Source organism: Bemisia tabaci, chromosome 2, assembly GCF_918797505.1.
Source record: "Bemisia tabaci chromosome 2, PGI_BMITA_v3".
NCBI lineage: Eukaryota > Metazoa > Arthropoda > Insecta > Hemiptera > Aleyrodidae > Bemisia > Bemisia tabaci.
The window spans coordinates 25,457,542-25,478,549 of record NC_092794.1 but is presented as its reverse complement, the minus strand read 5'-3'; the positions used below and the strand labels follow the sequence as shown (position 1 = coordinate 25,478,549).

Genomic DNA, 21,008 nt, shown 5'->3' with positions numbered 1-21,008 from the left:
ATTTCAAAATCCCTATTAGCAGAGTCGTTGTTAGCGGCCGATTGATCCCCCATTTCTCTTCGGCTACTGCTTTTTTCATCCCCTAGTAGCAGATTTAAATAAAGAAATTTTTAAAAAAAATATAAACATTAGATATTTGGAGGATAAGGAATGTATAAAATTTATAAAAAGCAACAAATTGTTATTTAAATTTTATATAAAAAAAATTGTGACTTTTGGTTAAAAGTACCCATTTTTAGTTATCTCGTTATATAAAGTTAGGTTAATAACTTATATACAAAAATAAGACACTATTATATAAACAGATTACTAAAAATGGGTACTTTTAACCAAAATCAACAATTTTTTTTATATAAAGATTAGTTAGAATATTGCTGTCATATAAATTTTATATACCCTTTATTCTCTGGATATCCAATGTTTATACTTTTTTAAGGATAGGAGAACTTAAAATTAAATGAAAAGAATAAATAGAGAGACAATAATCCATTACTAAATTGCTGTATTAATTAAATACATTAATGAAACAATTATATAAAAGTTATAGCACATTTTATTTAACGGTAATATAGAAAATTCAATTAATCAATTGATGAAGAATTAGATAAGAGTTACAGAATATTTTTATATATCAGTTATATACCAATTATTCTGTGGATTCAGTTTATAGTTCATACTTTCCTTAACATATTGAATTAAGTATCTAGATTTTTACCGGAGGTAATGAATTGATAAATACTTAAATAACGCCTACAGGATATATTTATATAATGGTTATATATTAACTATATATTCTGCGGATTCTGTGTAATGTTAATAATATGATGAAACATTTGTTTACTTAAAATAATAAAGTATCTAGATTTTTACCTGAGGTAGTGAATTGATGAATACTTAAATAACGGCTACAGGATATATTTATATAATGGTTATATAAACTATATATTCTGCGGGCCCAACTGACCCACTAATGAATTCATAAACAATTTATAGTAAAAGTACAGTAAGTAAATAAAGGTGGACAACTCCACACAACTCATGAATTCATAAACAGTAAAAGTACAGTAAGTAAATAAAGGTGGACAACTCCACACAACTCATGAATTCATAAACAGTAAAAGTACAGTAAGTAAATAAAGGTGGACAACTCCACACAACTCATGAATTCATAAACAATTTATAGTAAAAGTACAGTAAGTAAATAAAGGTGGACAACTCCACATATAACTCCACATACCCTACACCCTAGTCACTCACTAGCCCTTCTTCACTTTCATCGCTGCTACTAGACCCTTCGTCTTCTTCTTCTTCCTGTGTTGACAGGACAGGGGGCACATCTCTGAAAAGACACCACAGTATTTTGATTATCACATTTTCGCAAATTAAATACTTCAATTGGATTGCATTTTGCAAAAAGGAACCACTAGCATTGCAATGATGCTAAGATTGTGCAACTTCATCCTTTGCAATAAAATTGCGGAAATCGTGAAAAATTATGAAATTTAGATGGTAATTTTTTTCTTAAATTTACAGTTTTTAGCGAGTAAAATAGAAACTGTTAATGGATAATCGGGTTTTTCTTCCGAGACAAAAGAAGTTGCACAATCTTAGCAACATTGCAATGCTAGTGGTTCCTTTTTGCAAAATGCAATCCAATTGTTCATTTCGATTAATTTTACCTGTATGCAAAGGAATTTGCAAAAAAAAAAAAAAACACAAAAAATAAAAAATAGAAATAAAAAATTACCACTGTTTTGTTGCTTATTGCCAGGAGGGTTTTCCTGAATATCCGGGAAAGGAGTTTTGATAGTATGGGAAATAGTCAAAAATAGATATTAAAAACTTCTGTTGAACAAAAGAATGCCCTTAGGCGGGTGTAAAACTTCTATGGATGGCAAAGTTAAACATGTCCAAAATAGCTGGATAAATAAGGGGTGGTATAACAGCTTCAGTACTGCGCATTGAAGAATCAATTGCTTTCTTTTTTTTCTACACAATTTGAAACGTGCCCATTCTCATAGACTTTTCTGAAAATTGAATGATTTTCTCTTGCAGTAATGTTTTATTCCAGATTTTCCGCAATTATGCATGCACAAACCCTTTCCTTGTTAAAGCTTGATCAAGATAATTGTAAAATAGTTTAGGAAAAGTAAATCCTTGCTTTGACTAACCAGGATGACTCACCTGGAGATGTCCTCCTCATTCTTCCTTTGATTTTCACTTCTCTCCTCAGTGTTTTCCAAAGTATTTTCAGTAGTATCATTCTCTTCATTGTTTTCTTTATTAGTATCATTCTCTTCATTGTTTTCTTCATTGTTCTTTTCCTCGTCATTGTTTTCTTCATTGTTTTCTTCATTATCATCAACTGTCTCATTGTCTTCATCTGATTCTATGATGACAACTTTGGAATCGTTCTTCCTGCAAAATTACAAAAAGTGAGGAACCGACAAAAACAAATTCACAAGGCCACTCCTTTAAGGGTTTTTGATAGTATACGTCTGGACAAAACTTACAGTTCAATGCAATGGGTCATTAAACCTTGTTTATTTTATTTAATATTCTGATAGTACCAGGTGAGTAGATAATGTGGTGATTTTTCCGCATTTTTATGGAGCCGAAATCGCGGAGAAAACTGCTTTTGAAAACTCTGAAAACTGCAAGACATATTTCAAACGCACCCGAATGGCGGGAAACTGATGCTGGTGATGTACTGCGGTAGTCAAATCGCAATCTTCTCTCATTTTCCACTGACGTGTGTTAAAATAAAACGTCTTTATTTGTGAAATTATTAACCGCTTGTCCACTAAAGGTAACACAAATGAGATTTGATTCTTGAATTCTAAAGATATAAGTTCGGCTTTAGTTTTGTTCTCACATGCAAGGAGTAGATAGACATTTGACGGAAGTCGTAGAAACCCGTGCTCGCTTCTGATTAGTGTCGGATGACATCATTCGGTTCGGCGCGAAACCGGGGCGTTTTAAATTTGCGGATAAGTTGCGCGATTTGAACTGCGTATTTCTCGGTTATTGAGTTACTTTACCGCGTTTTCAATGTGCGCATCGTGTTCTACGCGTCATTTACGTTCAGAGAAATGTATTCGCAAGTCGAAATTCGTTTATAGTTTAGTGACCCATTTTTCTTAAAATTTGGGGACACTTACCTCCCAAATTTATGAATTTTCAGAGCATATGTATCAAATAGTAGTCCGCCTTTTATTTGGAGGTGAGAAGAATAAGTCTCCAAGATTTACCAATTTGTTAAGTTCTCTAGCGATTTTAATTTGTTTACTCTGCAGTTATCTATCCTCTTACAACACTGCATTTAAATCATATAACTTTGCATAGAAATGTCAACAATTTTGACCCGGAAAGATTAAAATAATACTACCAATCGAAAAGAGGAGAAATATTCCTCTTGTACAGTAGTAGATTGAATCGAAAGAAAACAGTTGAAAAGGCATAGGGGGCTGAGGAAGAGATAATTGCAAGAATGCAGATCAACAGTGAAGAAACAAGGAAAAGAAAAACTTACTGTGACCCGGACTGAGCAAAACTTAATGCGGTTTGGGAGAACCACTGCCCGAGCGAATATTTGAGACTTCCCTCGTCGATTTCCAGGGGCCAATGATGGAATTTGACCACTTCTGAAATAAAGAAAGAAAACTTCATTCGTTTCAATACGACATCGTCACCTCAAAGTCACAGCAGAAAATTAGGAAAGTAAATATGCAAGAGGAGAGAAAAGTCAGACCCAGATTAATGATTATGATCAAATGAATCTTCATCTCCCGTTAAATACATATGCCAGGATTCTCACTAATTCTGGGGGAAAAATTGCTGACTAATCCATGTTTGCCCGCCAAAGATCTGATTCCTCTCTAACTTCCTCGACAAAAACCTCCTACATGGTCCACCCTTGAAAATGAGATCCACACCCAATATTTAAGTTTGAAAGAAATGGAGAGTTTGCATGCAAATTTTTTATTGCTTCATCTGAAAGTGCTTAAAGGGCTGATCTCTCAGTATTTTTTATAATTTTTTTTCTGATGTGGGAAATAGTATAAAAATAGATTTACAAGTGAGCAAATGCGCCGCCTAATGACGTCATCTGGCGGTAGAGTACCTGTATAGGGAGAGTACCGACAGATCTGAAACTCCGAAAGTCCATCAGGCCTTCACCGATGCCTCCGCGAATAAAGTTAGGGCCCAAAAGGGCAGCCAACCTATGAATTTTAATTATCCAGAGCGATTTACTGATACTATTGATACGAACCATCCTTTATTAAGCACGTTTTTGACTCAGTTTTAGCATTAATTTACTCAATTTTGCGGAAGAATGCTCATTTCTGTACATTCTTGGCCATCTTGGTTAGAATTGGAATCTGCAGACTGGCAGTGAAATTTTGTGCGTTAGAAGTTGGCCCTAAGCCCTCCATGAACCGATCTGTCGGTACTCTCCCTATACAGGTACTCTATCTGGCAGCATTTCCCATTTGAACACATGTATTTTAGCGGATTCGATCATTTTGTCATATCTCCTCCAATAATTGTTCAATTCATAAACCAAGGGTATCCTCGTGTTCAGTTCACTCAGTAGTTTCCACTTAAACTTGAAATTCATCAAATTTCAGACACCTGAAAATTCTCTATTGTGTTGATTTTTTCAGGTACCCTCGGTTTATGAGGAACATGTGAACAGTCTCTGTATACCCTACTGAATAAAATTGATTGGCTCTACCTGTACCTTCTTTTAAAAGAAGATAATACCTACATTCTGGGTTTGCCATGGGTTTTTTCCAAATTTGAAGTAACTACTAATGCACACTGAAATGAAATAATTTAAATAAGACAGGAAAATTCGGGTCTCAGCTCAAAAATGGTTTGCTACATGATGATACCGAACACTTCTTTCCTTACATTTACAACAGAATAATTTGATAAGGTCTGTCAATTGAGATTTTACGCATGACAAACTGAGGGTTTCTCCTCATTTTCTTCGGTTGAAAAAGCTAATATCCCAGAAGATAACAACAGCCAATTACAGATCAGTGTCTACTTCTTAATGACTCCCTGAGCAATAAGCTCAGTGCAAAGTTCCTACCAACCCACCTGAGTGATTCACTGGCAGGGATCAAGTAATTTCTTCATCTTCTAAGTCCCTGATTTAACCAGGTGACATAAATTTCCTGACTCTTCAGGTTTTCCGGATCGCTAGAAACCCTGTTAGGATGTTCAGAGTGCAGTGGTAGATCGGCTAATTTTTCTATTCATTGGCTTGCCAATGGTAATTTGTCTTTCTATTTTCAGAGGTCAAACGAATTATTACTTACCTAGAATGATTGTGTAAAAGTTTAAATTCTTGAAAGGGATTTTCTGCGTCCCATGCCGCTTCTTGCCATCCCACGAGAAGATGGATGCCTTTGCTTTGTCTATGAGTTGCCCCAGCACCGCCCGCCCGGTGTGATTTGGGTACATAAGGGCTTTTTTCAAACGGAGCTTAATGAGAGTGGCGATCTGCAGGGGGAAAAATCACACATGTTTCTCATAATTTGGCATTGGAAATTAAAGCTTACAGATTTCCTAGATTTCCAGAGCATCTGCTCCCCAAGCAGCAGAGTGCAACAAAGATATTGAAATGATTTTATAATCCTATGAAACAAAATTGGAATATTTCTTTTTTTGCCATGAAATTGCAACAATTTTACATAATTTGGTCAAATGAATGCCAACTTTAATCGATGAGCAAAATGAGTGCCATCTACAAGGAAGGACGGCAATGGACCAAAGGTACGAATTTAAGCAATCTGATACACGAGTCTTAACCAGAATTTCACGTAGAACACGATTCGCGCAACGAAAATTACTGAAACCAACTCCTAACAGAGATATTAACATTTTTTTTTTACATTGGTTACGAGGAATTTGAACTGCCCGCTCACAAGAAACTCAAAGCTCTACGTGAGTCAAATCGCCCACTACAACAGTTTCAGCAAGCTTCTCAATCGAGCAATGTTCATTTCCCACCATGTGTTTTTCAAACTATAAGTAATTTGCTATAGCTGAGCCAAAGTGTCAAGATTGATGTTGCCAGATTTTTTTATCGCAGAGACGTTCATGATAACGCTTAGCGCGCGATGTGAATCACGTAGAGCATTGAGTTTTCATGAGCGGGTGGCTTCAATTCACGCACCAAGAATCATTAAATATCTTCGGAAGGAGTTGATTCCGGTAATTTTCGTTGTATGCATCGTGTTTCACGTGAAATTTCGGTGAAGAAACATGTGTCAGAATGCTGAAATTCGTACCTTGTCTAAAGGTCCATTGGGAATGCAAAACAAATTTCAATTGATTTCGATTTTCTGTAAATTTCAATATAAAGAGCAACTTCAATTAGTGAATGGACAACATATAAAACACTCCGATACAATGGTGATAATTTGGATGAGTACAACTGAAGAGTTAATTTGCGTTTCTATCAAAATTACAGAAATTAACTTCTTACATGACTGAAGCGCCACTTTTCGGCATAAATAAACCGTCACTATTTCGACAAATTTGGGAAAAAGTTCTCTGACCAATGAGCTTGTTCAGTGATTTTGAATTCTTGCATTTTTGGAAAGTAGAGAGTCCTAAGTCATTTTAATTTTCTATCCTTCATTTTAGGGAGCAATATTAACCCATTAAAAAAAGTTTCGAAGTTGTGTACTTAGACCTTCTCATAGAATGGCAAATTGTCGAGAAAGCCAAAATGGCGTCCAAGGAGACCTCCCCCAAGCAACAGCAGCACTTTTCACTATGTAATCCTTCTACAGGGCTCCATGGTCTGTACATTGATGAAGTAGACACACGAATCAAAATCTTTCAATTTTCATTAATATACGGACTTTCTTGTCCTTAGAATTGTGTACCTGACGATGGTTTTCATAAAAATTATAAGATTAATATCTGTTAGATTGCTTTCCGTTGTCAATGCGTGGACCATGAATCGCGCCAGAGCGTACACGCGGTTGAAAGTGTGCTTGCTGCTCGGGGGATCTCCTGGGATGTCATCTTGGCTCTCCGTACAAAATGCGTTTTAACGGGAGCTTGAAAGATGCAACTTCCAAATTTTTTTTCATAGGTTAATATTTTTCGTAATAATCAGAGAAAATTCCTGTTAACTGAATCCCCTCTCTACTTTTCAAAAAGCAGGAATTAAAAATTACAGAACAAACTCAGTAAAAACATCCTCTTTCATCAATACCAATTCTAAAATTCTGTGAAAAAAAATGTGTGTGTAAATTATATGCAAGCAAGTAACATCATATGGTGAACGTCCCAGAATTGCGTATAATGCATGTCTTCATTCGTGAGTAAATTCTTAACCGGAATGATAAAGACAGACATGTCAAACAGAGGTCACACTACTGACATTCGGGTTAAACAGAACAAAAATTAAAATAATAAAAACTTTGTGTTCCACCATGAAATGAGTCTTATTTTTTTCTTTACTTTTTCGGCGAATTACAAGAGCTTCCCCCAACTTTTTGGACCTCACCCAGATAAAATTCGTCTCGACAATGATACAAATGCACTTTCATGGTACCAGCACATAAGCATAGTAAATATATTAAGATTGGAAAATGAATGATCGAACTTACATATTTGTCTCTTTCCTCTGCGGATTGTAAAGTCTCATTGACTTTTCTAATTTGTTTTGATCTTGACAGAGGAAGTTCTTCCAGAATTTCTGGGCAGACATGACTCTGCTCTATAACACGCTTTGCAGGGACACCATTGCTGGTTGTTGTTGCTTTTCCAACTTCCATTTGCGAGAGTTTATTCATTAGCTCCCCATGTCTCTTCTCTGCTTTTTTTTCATTTGCAGCCACAGTTCCTGAAATCAAGCGACAGCAGTTTTAAAACAGGACAATCACAACAAAGTAACCAGACGTTGAGAAAAAATTAAACTATATGAGTCTGCAAAACAAATTCAAATAGTGTACAAAGGCAGGACATGTAGGAGCATTTGTGAATAATGACATCAGTGTTATCTGCACACAAAATGTTTCTGGAAAATCAAAATTTCCTTGCTATGCACAACGCCAGAACCCTACAAACCATCATGGAGGAAAAATAAATGTATAAAGGCCGCGCTAAGCATGGAATTTTTCCCTGACGACAGGGTTGCCACAAAATTTAGAAGATGAATTCCTCCACACTTCCCTGTCACAATTTGGGAAATTCTTTAACAATAATTGAAGATATACCAGATGGTTAAAAAGACATAATTTGAAATAGATTACACATAAATTCTGTTGTTTGAAACATCTAGTCCATTCTGGAAAGCAAATGAAGAGGACTTGACAGTTTTTCCCTGGCATTCCCAGGTTTTCCCAGTATTTTCTGTCTGTGGCAACCCTGCGGCTTAACCCTTTATTGCATAGCGTTGCATGAAAGCAACAAATGGTTTTCAGCTTTATTTCTGTGCTGGAGAAAAAAATTGAATCGAAGCAAGAAATGAGTTTTAAGGAACATTTTAAGTCTGATCTCTTCACTTTAAAAAACCCATAAAAATCGATTCTAACCGACCCTAATGTCGAAAAAATACTGTACAATGCGGATTTTCCCTCCAAAATCAACGAGTAGCTCATGCAACAAAGGTTTAAGTGTGGAACTTACGTGAAAGTTGCTTCAGGAGGGTGATAGCGGATTCATCTTCTTTGGCTCCCGTTAGATTGGGCAATACACCTTTCGGGATCTTGATTAAACGCACTTCCTCTTTGTCCGTAGTTGGCTTTGGCTTGTTAGACACTTGCTGGCCCAATGTTTCTTTTGGTTTCTTAATAACAGGTTCTTCCTGTTTGCTTGGTCCTGCTGTATCTCTTGTTTGCTTAGGTTTGCTTTTTGGTTGCTCCGACAGCTTAGAAACATTTGAATTTGTGGAGTTATTGTGCCCACCTGTGGAAGAAGAACTTTTAATATCACTTCTCGACTGGGAAGTGGCTCCAATTGTGTTTGTTTTGGTCGGCTTTTGTTCGGACTCTTTGATCGGCGTGGTCATCTTGGTGGAAATTTCTTCAAATGGGAGCGGAGTTTTCCTTTTTCTTTTTTTGGACAATCTTTCGCTGGCGCTTTCATCAGCAAGTTTCTTGTCCTTCGTCTTTCTTATCATGTCTTCGACAGCCTTCTTAAAGTCGGCTATAATTGAAAAAAAAAAAAGAAGAAAAAAATCATTAAATTGTGACAAAAAATTGAGGGTAAAACAAAGCTTGGGAAGGACGTATTAGGAAGAATATAAAATGACTCGCTTTCGCTTTTTGGCAAGGGCCAGACCCCCTGCACTGCAGGTCAAGTGCTCCACACGCGACTACGCTAAAGTTCAGCACGATCACTGGAGAAATGGGGGACTCCTTCCGTAAATAGGGCATGCTAGCCTTGCAATGCTCCTAACATTAGGCAACATCCTTCTTCACGATCACAGACTTGTCAAACAGCTGGACTTGGAGTTTATTCCAGGGAAAAAAGAGGAAGAAGAACCAAAGAAAACCTCTGAATTTGACCTTGTACCTACGAGTATTCCTTTGAAAATAAGATTGCAGTATAATAACACAGTATTTTTTAAAAGGTGTATGAAACTGGACAATCTTACTTGCAATCCCAAGCCTCATAAGTACCCCCTTTCACCGAAGAATTGTAGGGCATATCCTCTAAAGGAAATGGAGAAAAAGAAGAGGAACTGAGGCAAATTGAATGCGTAATTATTGAGAAGGAAAACGGGCAAGAAGTCATACTGTTGCTTTTACTTGTACGTAGTGATTGATGAGATTTCTACAGATTTATGAATTTAAGGAAGGAAATTTAATCAAAGCAAATTATATACCCCGTTTCCATTAATACAAGGAAAAAATCTTTTATCTATATCGACCAAATTGGATGACAGAAATGGAACAATTTTCAACTATGGTACAAGAAAAAAAGAAAACATTATCTGTTACAAAAAACAAATTATCATCGCTGAATATCACCTCATCTGAGACAGTTGCTTCAAATCACAAGTGGGGCGCTAATGACAAAAATACTTCATTCCCTGAAAATAAAACTTGAAATGTATACCAGCTCAAGAGGCATGCGATTAGGAGCCTAGGTAACACAGGGAAGCTGGTTCTCCAATATGGCAAAGATTCAGTTCTCCTACTTGCTCTCCCAAAATATTTCCCTGTAGGCAAATATCGGGCATATTGCAAGATTCCCTTAACAATTAAGTGACCTCTAGCTTGCACTGGTTTCCACTTTTAAGGTGATTCGATGGACACCATACTTTGTGTCAGAACGGCATGCGATGTATCGCATCAATTGGTTCCATTTTTTCAGCTACTCGTCATTTTTCTCCAATTTTGAGATCGCAATTCTGTTGTCAGGAGACTAAAGCAGTCACTTACCAATTTTAACAAAGAAATTCAACGCAATAAAGGCGTGGTTTTTTCACAGAGAAAACATCGCATTCGAGTGCAGTTTCGATTTCAGTATCGAATGCGATGTTTTCTCTCTAAAAAAACCACGCCTTTATTGCGTTGAATTTTTTTGTTAAAATTGGTAAGTGACTGCTTTAGTCTCCTGACAACGGAATTGCGATCTCAAAATTGGAGGAAAATGACGAGTAGCTGAAATAATGGAACCAATTGATGCGATATATCGCAAGCCGTTCTGACACAAAATATGGCGTCCATCGAATCACCTTAAGATATGGTCATGAAGTAAAATTGTACAATATTTAAGGACACTTACAGTAGCTGGGTACGATGACTTCAACATTATAGTGCAGCCACCCTTTTAGATCCATCGGTCTTGCCCCCCCTTTAGCAAGACTTTCGAGCTCTTTTTTAGAGTGGCAATCTGGATCGGGGTATATGCATTTTTTGGCGTTGGGTTCGAGCCAACTTTTGGGAATAGCATCGTACTCGTCCGTTTCGCATATTTTGACCAATGCCCACGATATTTCCTGAAAAAAATAAAAAGCATGAAGAATTCAATAGATTATTCCTGATGCCAAAATTTTATTAGCATTAACTGAAATATAAAATTGAGAGCATATTTTATGACTAAGAAAAAAGAAACACATAATAATAACATTATGCTCCCAAAAGCAGTCGTTTAAAAGTCATCACAATTTATTTTAAACTCAATCTCAGCAGCTACTTATGTGTTTTTATTAAGTTCAACCATTATTACATCATAAAATCAATTCTTGAGCTGCACAGCTGGATATTTTCTTTAAATAGATCGGATGAATTTGAAGTTTGGCAACTAGAACTTACCACTGCAGATGTTACAGGAATGCGCAAGGAAACAATAATTATAGAAAATCTTATATACATTCTTTTACTCTTTGCCTGCTTCCTTTAAAGTAAGTAGTTTTTTTTTGGTGAAAAAACAAGTGCAATCACACTCAACTAATCAGTAGCATTGAAAAAGAAGCAATCGCACCAGTGTGCCAAGCATCAGGGAAATTATTGAAGAGGAAATTGTTTAGTGATATTAGTAATTCTAGCAACTATCAAGCGAAACGATGAGGGTAAGCATTGCTCTCTTCGTACAGAGATTATTCAAATTAAGTTCAAATTGCACCTTATAAGTGAGCCTGGTAAAAGGTCCAACTGTTAATGGGTTATTTAAGAGAGTCAGTATTTTGCAATTGCAATTGACACGGTTGATGCAGGCTCAAGCGACAAGAATTCAAAGTTATCAGGGACTATTCATGAGAGTTTGCCGGCATAATCATACTCTGAAAGTTTTTTCTACCAAATCAGGTTTCCTTGAGTACTGTTTTCAAAAAAGAAATAGGCGCATCGGTTAATTGGTATTTTGATGCTCATGTGCTCTTGACACCTCAGCAGGTTCTGGCATGTGGTGCACCCAAGGGACTTACTGAAATTTTGGCCAACTGGTGCTCACATTTTTGGATTTGATAACATAATCGCCGGGAATGTTCAATCTCGCCTGCAGACATTTAAGGTACATATTCTTGATTCCTCATAAGTCAAGGATTTGCAACCGTAAAAAGAGCATATTGGAACAAAACCTTCTTCAATACGGCCTATCAAAAAGCAATGAATATACAACTTTCAGGATTAACCATTTTTAATTTGGAAATATTTGTATTCATCTTGCGCATACTGCAACAGCCTAAATAACTACTGCTAGTGTAGAAACAAAAGTAAGGATCTCTCAAAGAATCACTGAGACCAAAACCAAAGACCAAAGCGATTTATGGCTAGGAAATAAATGAATCTGGGGTGAAAAGTTCAAAATAACGGATAAAATATCAATTTTGAAACCAATCAAACACTTCGGACTGAAGAGTCAAAGCTAATTATCTTGGTATCGCAACGCTTCCAAATGACCTCGCAAGAAAGTGAGATAGTTATTTTCACTGGCGCTGTAACTTGCTTACTTATAAATCAGTCCAACAGGAAAAGACAGAATTCTAATAGTCTTAGTCTAACATTCTCAAGCTACACCCTCCCCTCCCCCACCCAAAAAAAAGATAATAAAGAAAAGTAAATAGAATTAGGAAAAAAGACAATTCTACTATCATGAACTATTACAATCAAATGAAAAAAAAAGGGTCCCACTACGGACTCAAATTCTACTATCATGAACTATTACAATCAAATGAAAAAAAAAAAAATGTGTCCCACTACAGACTCAAATTCTACTATCATGAACTATTAAAATCAAATGAAAAAAAAAAAAAATGTGTCCCACTACAGACTCACTGCAGGAAAAAAAGAAAATAAAAGGTCGATGTACACTTGATCAATTTATAAGGAAACCAAGAAGAAAAAGAAAAAATAAAAAGGCAAGGCCCACTGTAAGAAAAGGCAATAAGTAAAAAAAGTCCATCAACTTTAACAAGCTTTCATCGCAGAATCTCTTCAGCATTATCAAGCACAGCGAAAAAAGTGCACAGGAAAGAAAATGTCTACTCACATGTTACAATTCGGCGAGAAAAATTAGTTAAGAGGTGGACGGTCCGACTTCAGAGTGAAGCAGAGGGAGCACAATGAATTCCTCTTGTCTGTGCACTATAGGGATTGTTTCATTCTTGACGTACGGTAATCGGACGAATTTTGTGGTGATGGAAGTAGCAGGCCATCTTTCAAAAATACTCGAAAGCTTGGTGACCTTAAATATTCCAAGCTTTTTACTGCTTATCAAAGGGTCACCGAAAAATTCACCCTTCAGCCCATATTTCTGGCCTACAATGAATTTCTCACCACTGTCTTTGTCTTCAACAAAATTGCGGACAATGATGACATCTCCAGCTTTTGTTCCGCAGGTGCAGTCAGCCTGTTGTAGAGTAAGCGTGAAACGAGGAAAAATTGCTTGTTTAAACTGTCTCCCTTTGAGAGTAGGCAGGCAAGGCCCATCTTGATGATTCAACTTGAATTGGATCTCTTTTGATGAGCTATTGGAATCTTTCTTGTATTTTTCCCTCCAAAAATCAGACTGAAACAATTCTCCTAACCTTCGGACATTCTGCTGTAATGCTTTAGCATATCCTCGCGTGTAACGACGGAATACTTGATTAAAGTTTTCCGGCGGAAACGATGAGATGTCATTTGCAGTGAATTCCGGAATGCTCTCTCGGAACCATTCGATGTCATCTGGAAAGTGATACAACGAGTGCATGTTGTGTGACATGTTGATTTTTCCGTACAATTCTGGAACTGATCGAACAAATTCCTGTACTAAAACTTTTGCAAGAGTTCTTGCTTCATTATTTGCGCAAAAACCTGCATGATGATAGATTCTCATTGCCACTGTTAGTTTCAAGAAGTGAATGTATCTTTCTCGATCCATTGCATTTTTCAGTATTACAGGTCCTAAATAGAGAAGATAAAACCGGGCCTCGGTGGCTTTACTAGTGCCAACGCTTCTTATTTCGGTAGGTTTGCGTGGAAAATCGGTTGGGATGTACGGCACGCAGTCGTTCAGTTTATTTTGTACCCTTTGCCGCAGAGAAGGTTTTAGTAGATAGGGACCACCTAAAAATAGCAATGAAAGAATTGCTTTAGTTACGCCCAAAAAAATTAGATGCATCGGTTCAAGGACGAATGACCTTGGAAAATGAAGGCCCGGAAGCTGTACCAAGGGAGATAATTTTCGGGGTTGATGACGTGCATAGAGCTTATTTCGAAAGTTGAAATCATCTCTTAAAGGAGCGTTCAGTTCTGGAAAAATTCGCTTACTTCCTTTGGCTCGTTTGACTCCTGTTGCTGGTCTTCTCTTTCTACGTACAATTGTGCCTTTTGTTGAAATACTTTCTCCCCTGGTTGTGCATCGAAAGCAAGAGTAGAACCCTCCATGCCCCACTGTCTCCAGGATTTCACTTCTTGCTGGAGTGTCGCAGTCAAATCCTAGCAGTATTATTTTTACGATTCTCCCTTTTATGTAAAAATTCACTTTCTTTGATCGGTCTTCTTCATTCTCATAATGAATGTCCATAAGGGATGTGATTTCTTCGATAAACTTAGTCAAAAACAAACTCATGTCTTCTGGTTTTCCCTTGCCATAGTATAGGCCTACTGGGAAGACCTTATTTTTTAACTCGAGGCATGTCGGGAAAGTAACCAAAATAGGATACATGGAAAATTTACTATGTTTGTATATTCTCACTCCATCTATATTCACAAGGGCACCCAAACTGGTGACCTCTTCAGAAATAAAAGAGGCAATGAAATCAAGCTGCTTTTTAAATCCTAAATGCACGTACTGTCCAGGTGGAACAGGGATAATATCTAATTTCTCTACGCATGTTCCCATTATGGTTCTTCCATCAACGGGCAACTTAGAAAAGCACGAAGGGTGATGCTTTTTCAGGCCTTTGAGTAATCTTGATAAGGATAATAGAGAGATGGAATTCTCCATGGACCACTCTCGAAGAAATTTTTTCATTCCTGAGAGGTGCTCGTCCATTTCTCCTTCTTCTTCTGCTTTATTTTGACAGTACTGTAAAAGTTCAGTAAGATCGATATCATCACTAGAATCTTCTTCATCTGATGAATAAAAATGGTTTTGAGCGGGATCATCAAAATTGAATGGGTTAAAATTATCTGACTGGAGACTGTGAAAAATACCCTGGTCATCAGGTAAAGGATCAATGACCGTATAAGATTGAAAGCTTTCATCAAGAGCCATGCAGCGTTCCTCTAGATTACCTCCATTTTCTTCCTCTTCAAAAAAGCTTATATTTAGAAGGGAATTGACAGTGGATTCAAAGATGCTGCTTTGGTTTCTTAAGGGTTCCCCGGGACATTGATTGCTGTTGGATGTCTCACCAACTGTATCACTTTGAATCATGTTGGATGTTTCACCATCCGTATCACTTTGAATCATGTTGGATGGCTCACCAACTTGATAACCTTGATTGCTAGTTAGCGATTCACTTTCAATATCGCTGTAAACACTCCTCCCTTCACTCTTAATAGGAGTGCTTTCATGTAATGGTTGGAAAATCTCCGCATCCCCAGAATTCGAAGAATCGCTCGATTGGAGCGCAAGAGCCAAATCAAATGGTGTGTCATCTCTCTTTCTTTTTTTATAGCGCCCTTTCCTAGATATTGGTTCCTGGCTGAAACGCCTCCTAGGGTTTCCCTGAAACAACAACTCTTGTGAGTAACAAGCAGAAAAATTCGTAGCCGTCACCCCCTTCTCACCGCTTTTGCTACGATCAATTTCAAGATAAAAAAAGCTAACCTACAAATCCGTATCTTCAGGAATTACGCAACAAACAACTTGTACTTAGTTAGCAAGATGACTGATGATACGATACATAAAACTTCAAGACTTAGATGCAAGATGATGCTTCATAAATTAGATGTTCAAATGATCAATCAGAATGGCAGCAATCAGGACAGAATAGTTGGGGTGTAGTAGATAATTATTCTCTTGAGGTACTTAATACAAGGAACATGGCGAGTTTTGAAATTAAAAATTACTGCATATTTGCACGAATAATACGTTTCAGCCTGGATATCACAATGCAGCTCTAAAACTGCCTGGAATGACAAAATGTGCTTATCTTCAGTTTGATAAGTCGAGGTGGAAGTTTGAACAAAACATTCCAACATAAAGCGACTGGATGAGGCACCGACTTCAAGTTTGACTCACAGAGGTCTGATCAATGATTTGAATTTTAGACACAGTTTTGAAGAGTTAAGCATTGCAGACGGAACGACTACCTAGGTAAAATTTTTCATGAATTTCACCCTGATGAGAGCAATTATGTCAATCACTTTGACTACATATCACACAATGAGTAACTGGGGGTCAGAATGCAAAAAAATTTCCGAGGCCACATTGAGAAATCTATTTGATTCAAGATTCCTTCACGAATAATTGCTTCATCAAAATTGAATAAAGTAGCAATACATCCTGGCCACTGATCAATACATTCGAAGAGGAATTGCATGTGGCATAAAATTGGATTCATCATAAAAAGTGATGAGCATGGAATTTGACAGCATGAAAAACGTACGTTTGTTTTATAACTGAGAGAAGAGACTGTATTTCCAACGCAATAGTGCATTTCACAGACCTCGTGAAACTCCTTAGACTAAGACAGGAAGTGACTTCCTTGCTCCTTACATGGATTAGGAATAGTGGATCCTACATGCTAAATGGATTAAAGGCCTTTGACAGGATTAGAGATAAACCTCAGTTTTGAAAGTCAAAGCTGTTGGACCAACGGAGTTGGATCTCCATACATAGAAATTCAGATACAATTCGTCAGGTAACGCAATGAATTCTGACAAGAGGCTAATGCGTAATCAGCTTAGATGTTTGATAAGTCGTTAATTGATCTGGAACCTGTCAATGACTTGAATTGGCACAAGTAACTCACATAGAATGTGTACATGAGGTTATGTTATTTCTTTCAGTTTGAACTACTGATTATCATAATGTATTGCATAATGTAGTCTCTGCATCAGTCGGCAGATAATAGTAGAATGTAACAATACGACCTTTCCATACCTTCCAGTGCACAAGAGGTTAGGAAACTACTTGGTAAAGATCAAAATACATGGCATCTTATGGGAAACTGCTAAAACGGGTGAGTGTTAGAAATCAAAATTTCAACACAACTTTAACTTCAGACGCGCACTTGAAAATGAAAGACTATGTATGGAAAGGTGGTATTGAATGCAACCATTTAAGATATATGGTGAATAATACAGGAAACAATATCTTGTACTCAGTGTCAGCAAATAATTAGCCAAGAAGATATCATTAGAAACGATCCAGCAGATGCTCATTAAGCTTCGATCAGGGCCTATCCTTCATTAGTTCATCCTGCAGTTGAAAGTTTGTGTTAGTTGGGCGGACATGGATGACACAGGTTAAATGGTGGAGTGTGGTTGGTCGGCTATGTCTTATCGCTGCTTTGCTGTGCCTTCGTCATGTGAGATGGGCGATATACTGTCGGAAACTCGAGAGGTGCGTTCAGCTTCTCAAGAGTTCCACCCGACAAAACAGTGATAAGACAAAGCTGACTAATCACGGTCCATCATTTAACCTATGTCATGCATGTCCACCCGACTAACACAAAATTTCAACGATAAGGCTGCTGCTCTCACAATTCAACTTTGGCAGGTCCGTTTCAGATATTTGACACATCCAATTCAAGTTACAGAAGGAACACAGATGGACAGACGGGTGCCAAATCTGGTTGAAGAGGAGCACTATTAAGTGCTCCTCTTCAACCAGATTGTATGTAACCAGATTGTGTAATAAGTGACTCCGGATGGATAACGTCATCTATCGCGTTTGCATCAATATGATTATGACTGCTCCATGAAAAGGAAGATCGCAATGTGATCCAACAGGAAAAATTGTTCTACATACTTAGTACGTGACTTGTACAATTCATCTGTGGAATCAAGTTCCTACATGCCAGAGGATAGCAGTTTCAGGGGCAGAAAACTGTTATGCACAAAATATACTCGTAAGCCTGAGCATGGCTTCTAAAGTGCGTAGCCAATTTAAGTATTTAGCCTTGTATTGTTTCATCGGTATGGTGATGGAAGAGTTATTTTCCAGTGGAATCATTTAACGAGAAGGTTAAGAAATGAGACAGAATTAATACTTACACTCATTGTGCAGGATTTGGATTTTTCAAAGCTTTCAAGTTCGACATCAAAGCGGATAAAGGAAAGGAATGCTTCAACTTGCTGCCAGGTCTTGCACGCGTGTTTGACGGCGCCGGAATCTCACCATTCACCTTTGGGACTCACCAGGACCATCGCTCCACAAAGGAAAAAAACAATAACATAACCTCAACAGTCACTTGCACATGCACTCGCCTCGAACTTTACTTTTTGTGAACACGCCGGAACTCGAAATTTCGCTAAATGCCTCGAAATAAATTATGATTATTGAAACTAATGTACGTATTGTTCGGTTTCATACTATACTCCTTAGCCTTTCATCGAAAAAGGACGTTCAAAAAATCCGTGATCTTTGTGACTGGTTTCTCTTTTACAATAGTAGACGTACTTAGAGGAAACCAATCAGTGGTAACAACGAAGTGAGAATGTGTGTAAGTAATACTCCATCCTCGTTTCATTATTCTTTATTTGCTGTGTACAAATGGAATATCTTCTGCGAATTATTTGACCAATGTTTCAATTGGTTGAGGCATGGGTTAATGATAATCAATGTATGTTGATGCGTATAACTTAACTGAATTCAATGGTGAATGTCAGTTTCCTCTGTCCTTTTCAATGTTCATTTGTCAATACCTCGCCGTTTGATTAATGTAGCTCCATTGCGCTCATCAGATTAAGATGATCCGATGGACGCCTTATTTTGTGTCAGAGCAACATGCAATGTATGCGTATAGTTACATTTTTTCAGCTACCTGTCATTTTTCTCAAATTTTGAGAATGCATTTCTGTTGTCACGAGTGTAATGAATTCACTTACCAAATTTGACAAATAAATTCAACGTGATAACGGCAGGGTTTTATTAGAAGAGAAATATTGCATTCGATACCAATATCGAAACTGCTATCGAATGCGATATTTTTCCTCCAAAGATGCCCTGCCCTCAGTACATTGAATTTCTTTGTCAAATTTGGTAAGAGCAATCATTATTCTCGTGACAAAAGAAATGAGTTTTCAAAATTCAAGAAAAATGAGAAGTAGCTGAAAAAATGGAACCACCTCATCAATGCTATATATTGCATGTTGTTCTAACACAAAAAATGGCATCTATTGAATCAAGTTAAGGATGTAGTTCAGTACACAGACCATTAGAACAACTCTAGGTAATATTTTCTGATATGACATAACCTCTTAATTACCAAGTTGTCCTGTAACGTGTCGTAATGGTCCATGTTGTAAACTACGATCCAGATTCAATCCAGCATTTCGCATCAGCCGGTGTAGAATCCCAGTATTTATGTGGGGTAAATGCAGTATCTGCCACCTCTGGTTTTTTGAATTGTATAACAATTTAATACCAAGTTATGTAACAGAAACATTACTCATGGTGGAAAGTAGTGCTACTGGTAAAGTTTTCTGCAAAATATTGTAAACTTCCTGCCTACATCCGATCCCATGAAAGAAGACTAGAAAACATAAGAACTTCATATACTAGGTACATGATGGTTCAGAAGTCACTAAAATTGACCGAAAGGTCCAAGGAGGGAGGGCAATGTTGTAAAATTCAAGTTGGACAAGCTTTGGTGCCAGCATATAAGAGAGGTGGCGGATACTGCGGCTCTGCTGTTTGTGTTTGCCTGAATGTCAGCCAAACAAAAAACTGTGTACTTTACAATTGATTAGTGATGTGGATGAAGCCATAACATTGCCGGTTCAAATATCCTCTAAAATTCGATGGGTTGTGGGGAGGAAAATGATTTCATTCTAATTCTAATCGGTGGGACGTTTTGTCTCCAGCAATTATAGGCTCAGAAAAGACGTTGTTTGTGTAAGGTTCATATTAAAGTAACTTAAACGAAGGTATGCTCTTCTGGTAGAAACCAGCCCCAAAATCGAGCGAATGGGCAGATAAGTTTGTGTTATTTCATTCGTGGCGGAACATTTGGTCAGAGGGATAAGCAGGTCAATGGAAATTGAATATGACAGAAGATAAACCCTGTTTCCAACTTCCCACCATCAGTGAAACGAAACAAATGCATAATGGAGCGTTATGTGGTTTTATAGCCCAGCAGTTCATTTTATAGATGCATTATTTTTCTTGTCAGGGGAGGGGGGGGGGGAGTCACATCGCACAAGCATCCTAAAATAGAAGAGAGTGTTTTATGACATTGGGAGAATGTATTTGATGTGCGTCGAGGATTCTCAAAGAAAATGAGAATCATAATACGACTCAGGGACTTTTTGAAAAATTGCCTAAATTTACTAGTGTAATAGCTAGCGTTTACCTGTCTTATACTCAGTCAAAAGTTGAACTATCGACATGAAATATTTACAAAAATTCACTAATTTTTAATCTTGGTCTGCAGTGTAAGGAGAAAACTACCTCTTGACTTTATATAACCGTTATTCTTTACTTATATAGCTTTTATACATGTCTCATTTCAAACGCCCTGGCGATAATTAAAATGTGTTAGATTCTATTTATATGGGTTTTTTACTCCAACTTACATAAAAAAAATTCACCTGCTTATTTATTATCTTTTCATAATGTCTATAACTTTCTAACCATCTTTTCATTTTTTTTATTTTTTTATTTTTTTTTTATTTTTTTTCCCCATTCGTTTTTTTCAACCGTTCATTGGAAACTTGAGCAGAGAGGAGGAAAATAGTTTCTCACTTTAAATAAGACTTATTATTTCTTTATGTAAGTTTTAGACATCTCTCATTTCATAGAATGTATACAGTTATCTGACTGTTATATATAATTTCCCTTTACTCATTACACTATATGAGTAGTAAATTACGCGATGCTAAATAACAAGTACTTAAATTTGTTTACGTTTTATACTCTGCTTGTAT

At 37.0% G+C, this 21,008-nt stretch overlaps 2 protein-coding genes across 4 annotated transcripts in view; one reads left to right on the top strand and one right to left on the bottom strand.

Moving 5' to 3' along the window:
- LOC109032451 (alpha-ketoglutarate-dependent dioxygenase alkB homolog 7, mitochondrial) overlaps positions 1 to 21,008 on the top strand; it is an 85,125-nt gene that overhangs the window by 42,783 nt on the left and 21,334 nt on the right. The window contains exon 6 of one of the 2 annotated variants that reach the window (XR_011899276.1): positions 18,148 to 18,429. The exons of the other annotated variant lie outside the window; for it this stretch is intronic. The gene's annotated coding sequence lies outside the window, so the exon portion shown is untranslated. Of the gene's footprint in view, positions 1 to 18,147; positions 18,430 to 21,008 lie in introns of those variants that run through there. 2 annotated transcript variants of the gene reach the window in all.
- Positions 557 to 18,274, bottom strand: LOC140224032 (uncharacterized). 2 transcript variants are annotated; one of them, XM_072297000.1, is made up of 8 exons: positions 18,135 to 18,274; positions 10,768 to 10,981; positions 8,662 to 9,180; positions 7,641 to 7,876; positions 5,331 to 5,514; positions 3,533 to 3,644; positions 2,185 to 2,418; positions 557 to 1,339 (listed from the first exon to the last, which is right to left on the bottom strand). In XM_072297000.1, exons 1-8 carry the CDS (start codon positions 18,138 to 18,140, stop codon positions 1,246 to 1,248), a joined length of 1,599 nt encoding a protein of 532 aa, XP_072153101.1. In that variant the 5' UTR covers positions 18,141 to 18,274; the 3' UTR covers positions 557 to 1,245. The 2 variants fall into 2 exon arrangements, with proteins under 2 accessions (XP_072153101.1, XP_072153100.1); XM_072296999.1 differs by lacking the exons at positions 557 to 1,339; positions 2,185 to 2,418; positions 3,533 to 3,644; ... (1 more) ...; positions 7,641 to 7,876; positions 8,662 to 9,180 and adding an exon at positions 12,973 to 15,639 and having other exon boundaries at positions 10,841 to 10,981; positions 18,135 to 18,233.